We start from the raw sequence: 3,207 nt of genomic DNA on the forward strand, positions 1-3,207 counted from the left end.
GAATTTTTCAGATTGGAGTGTGGGTAAGTACTTTCATGAGGTGTTGAAATAGTGTATTTAAGCATGTGTTCCTATGGCAAGATCTAATAGTACTGTCTGCCCTGCATGCTATCTTTGTTACGAGAGCCATCATAGAGCCGAAAGCCCCTGCGGTCTGTCAACTGTCCTGCAAGCGTGTGGACAGCGTCTCGCACCTGTTGTGCCGCCATGCGGAGAGACGTGGAATTGCAATAACAGGTGATGGGCGCCATGCTTACATACTCCAGTCGTGTCATGTTGGCCAAGGCCTTTGCCAGCGCAGAGACACTGAGCGCCAGTTCGTTTTCACCCAAGTAGAGTTTCCTTAACTGCTGCAGGTGAACCAGCCTGTTGGCCACGGCTCTTCCTCCCACGTTTGTTATTGAGTTCTTGGCAATGTTCAAAACTTGGAGCTCTTTCAAGTGAGGAAAGGTCTCTGCAATAGCTTCCACCCCTTCATCCCCTATCGTATTATACATAAGAACTAAGTCTTTTAGCGTATCCAGGACGTGTAGCTGTCCAGCCAGTACTGTCGCTGCGTCAGCAGAAAGCCTGGATTTAATAATATAGAGCTCTGCAATTCCTTTGAGATACGGGAAAAGTTTGACCAAGGCTTCAACGTCAGTGTCCAACAGTACTTGCCTTACCAGTAACAACTTCGCGTTGCCATTCTTTGAAAGTCCGTCTGTCTTGTTCCGCAGTGTCTCCAACGCGTTCAACATGGAAGAGAAGACCTCGCTGTATGCGGATAGACCATGTGACTCCATGTACTCACGTGTGATGCCGTATCCTATGCCGAAGCTTACAGCCTTGTCCAATGTGTGTGGGAGATCATCGTAAATTTTCCAGTACCGACACACAAAGGGCCAGAAGAACCTGTCTTCCAGTAGGACCATCACAACCTCGTTGCCCGGGTAACGTTCTTCCAAACCCGCGGCGGTGTCCCTGTTCTGCTGGAAGTACGCTCTGACGTAGAGGGTCCACTCTCCCCACCAATCTACAGGAAATACAAGTTAGAGGTTTATTGAGGAAAAGCTCTCCTTTATATTATATTATTATAATTAGCTGCCCACCCGAGGGTGGCAGCTATTCTTCCAGGAGAGGATACATAAGACATAACAATACATCACATACAATTACATATACATTTACATTACATAGTGTTTTAAAAGAAAACAAGTGTGTAACATCGTATGTGCTCTACTTATTTATGTCCTTCATGTGCTTTAGCAGGCCTTGTTTTAACTTCTCATGTGACGACACTGTTTGCAGCCCATGTGGTAGAGAGTTCCATGCTGCAGTAGTTCTGTATGTGAAGGCTTTTTTAGTGCTGTCTGTTTTTGGTTTGTCTAGTTTGAAGGTGTTCCGAGTAGCATATCTGTTTCTGTAAGTGCACAAGAGACACGAACTGTCTTTCATTAATTCCCAGAGCTCTGAAGCTATCTCTTAAGCCCCTTTCGTCTTGCCAGACGATCTAAATCTATACAATAACAGCTAATCTAATATTTAAACTGAAGTAGACTTCAACTCTATCAAGTTTGCTTTTGACTGTAATAACGATAATTTTTATTTAACTGCTTTAAACATGTCTGTGCACTCTTAACATGTTCTGAAGTTGATATAACGTTAATAATGATCTCAATGTAACTATATGAACAGATTTTATGTTGACATGCATAAACAAATGTAACAATGTAATAAATATGAATCTGAAATAATGAACAATAGCTTGTAGATCTGTATAAGTACAGCCGATATAACCACCCCTCGGCTAAACTACAATAACTATACAGAATCAGACGGTATTTGGATAGTTCTTTGAATGAATGAATGAATGAATGAATGAATGAATGAATGAATGAATGAATGAATGAATGAATGAATGAATGAATGAATGAATGAATGAATGAATGAATGAATGAATGAATGAATGAATGAATGAATTTTTATTTTGTATTGCACCGATTTTACGAGGCTCTCCAAAGATGGAGGAAATAAAGAGATGAAATGAATGAATGAATGAACAGAAAACTGCGGCTACAGATGCACGACAATTACCTGTTTCAACTGTCGTCCCAGAAGTATCTTGTGTCGTCACAGATAACTGTGTAGGCACTGTTGTGGAGGTCGTTGGAAGTAATGTGTGGTTCAGCTGTAATAAGAAATAAACCAGACGTACATAAGTAATACCTCTACCATAACCATAACCATAGTAAAGAAAATAACACCCCAGTTGCATTGTTTGATTACAAACCTCGTTATGAAATGCTCATAAGAATTGTGTGCAAAACCATTATGAAAGGAAAGTCGTAAGGAAATTATAAGGTCTAGGAAAATCAATCTGTGTTTTCTGTATCAGAAATAAGGGAAGGTTTATATTTCAGCCACAGCGATCCAACAAATGCAGTTCACACTGAAATGCGTGGACTTGAATTGAAACATTAGGTCTGGTTCTAATTTAGTCGAGTGTACCGCATCAATTTATCAAATTTTGTATCTCTAATCAGCGGTCGACAAAAGAATAGGTCATGGTCGGGTTTTTGTTTTGATAAGGCCAAACCAATTTAATTTGTTATTTCCCGGATTTTTCAGAAAAAAATATGAAGTGAAAGGGCGAAATAATTTTAAAAAAACAGGCGAAGGCACCCCATGATAGCTGGAAATGTTACGATATGAGCCATGAAGTCAACATACCAGGCTGTTTTATAATTAAAACTAGAGTTCGACAATCTCATACCTCCAGCTTATGCATAGTGATGATCACATAAATGGCTTACATTTACAATCCTGCTCATTAGCAAAATTTTTATACAAATTATTCACATAGCCCCTACCTAGTAACATACAACACACTGGTGAAATCCTTACCATTTAACATGGACAACGTATGATATTGTTGGTTATATGCAAGTATGACCTCTGACATACCTTTGCCAACTCATGTTTGCCATCCAAGCTGACGAATTATACATTTTTTATTGCCAATATGCAAATTATAAGAGCCCATTATCTATATTATATCATTTGATCATATTCTCCGCCCAATGACAGGGTTATCTTAAGAAATAAGGCTATTCTAGCGTTTCCTCATAAATTATGCAAATGAGGTCCTGATTTGAATAAATTATGTTTAGTGATGTTCGCCTTAATTGAACTTCCAAGTATGGCAAGTATTAAATTCACAGCAGT

The 3,207-nt window shown here is 39.4% G+C and overlaps 1 protein-coding gene across 1 annotated transcript in view; it reads right to left on the reverse strand.

Annotated features, from left to right (window-relative positions):
• LOC109476006 overlaps positions 1-3,207 on the reverse strand; it is a 10,559-nt gene that overhangs the window by 798 nt on the left and 6,554 nt on the right. Inside the window, exons 5-6 of the mRNA XM_019776812.1 lie at positions 794-1,015; positions 94-481 (exon numbers count right to left, since the gene is read on the reverse strand). Of these exons, the coding sequence (XP_019632371.1) occupies positions 94-481; positions 794-1,015 (610 nt within the window). The remainder of the gene's footprint in view (positions 1-93; positions 482-793; positions 1,016-3,207) is intronic.

This window comes from Branchiostoma belcheri, unplaced genomic scaffold (assembly GCF_001625305.1).
Source record: "Branchiostoma belcheri isolate BF01 breed outbred unplaced genomic scaffold, Haploidv18h27 scaffold36, whole genome shotgun sequence".
Classification (NCBI taxonomy): domain Eukaryota; kingdom Metazoa; phylum Chordata; class Leptocardii; order Amphioxiformes; family Branchiostomatidae; genus Branchiostoma; species Branchiostoma belcheri.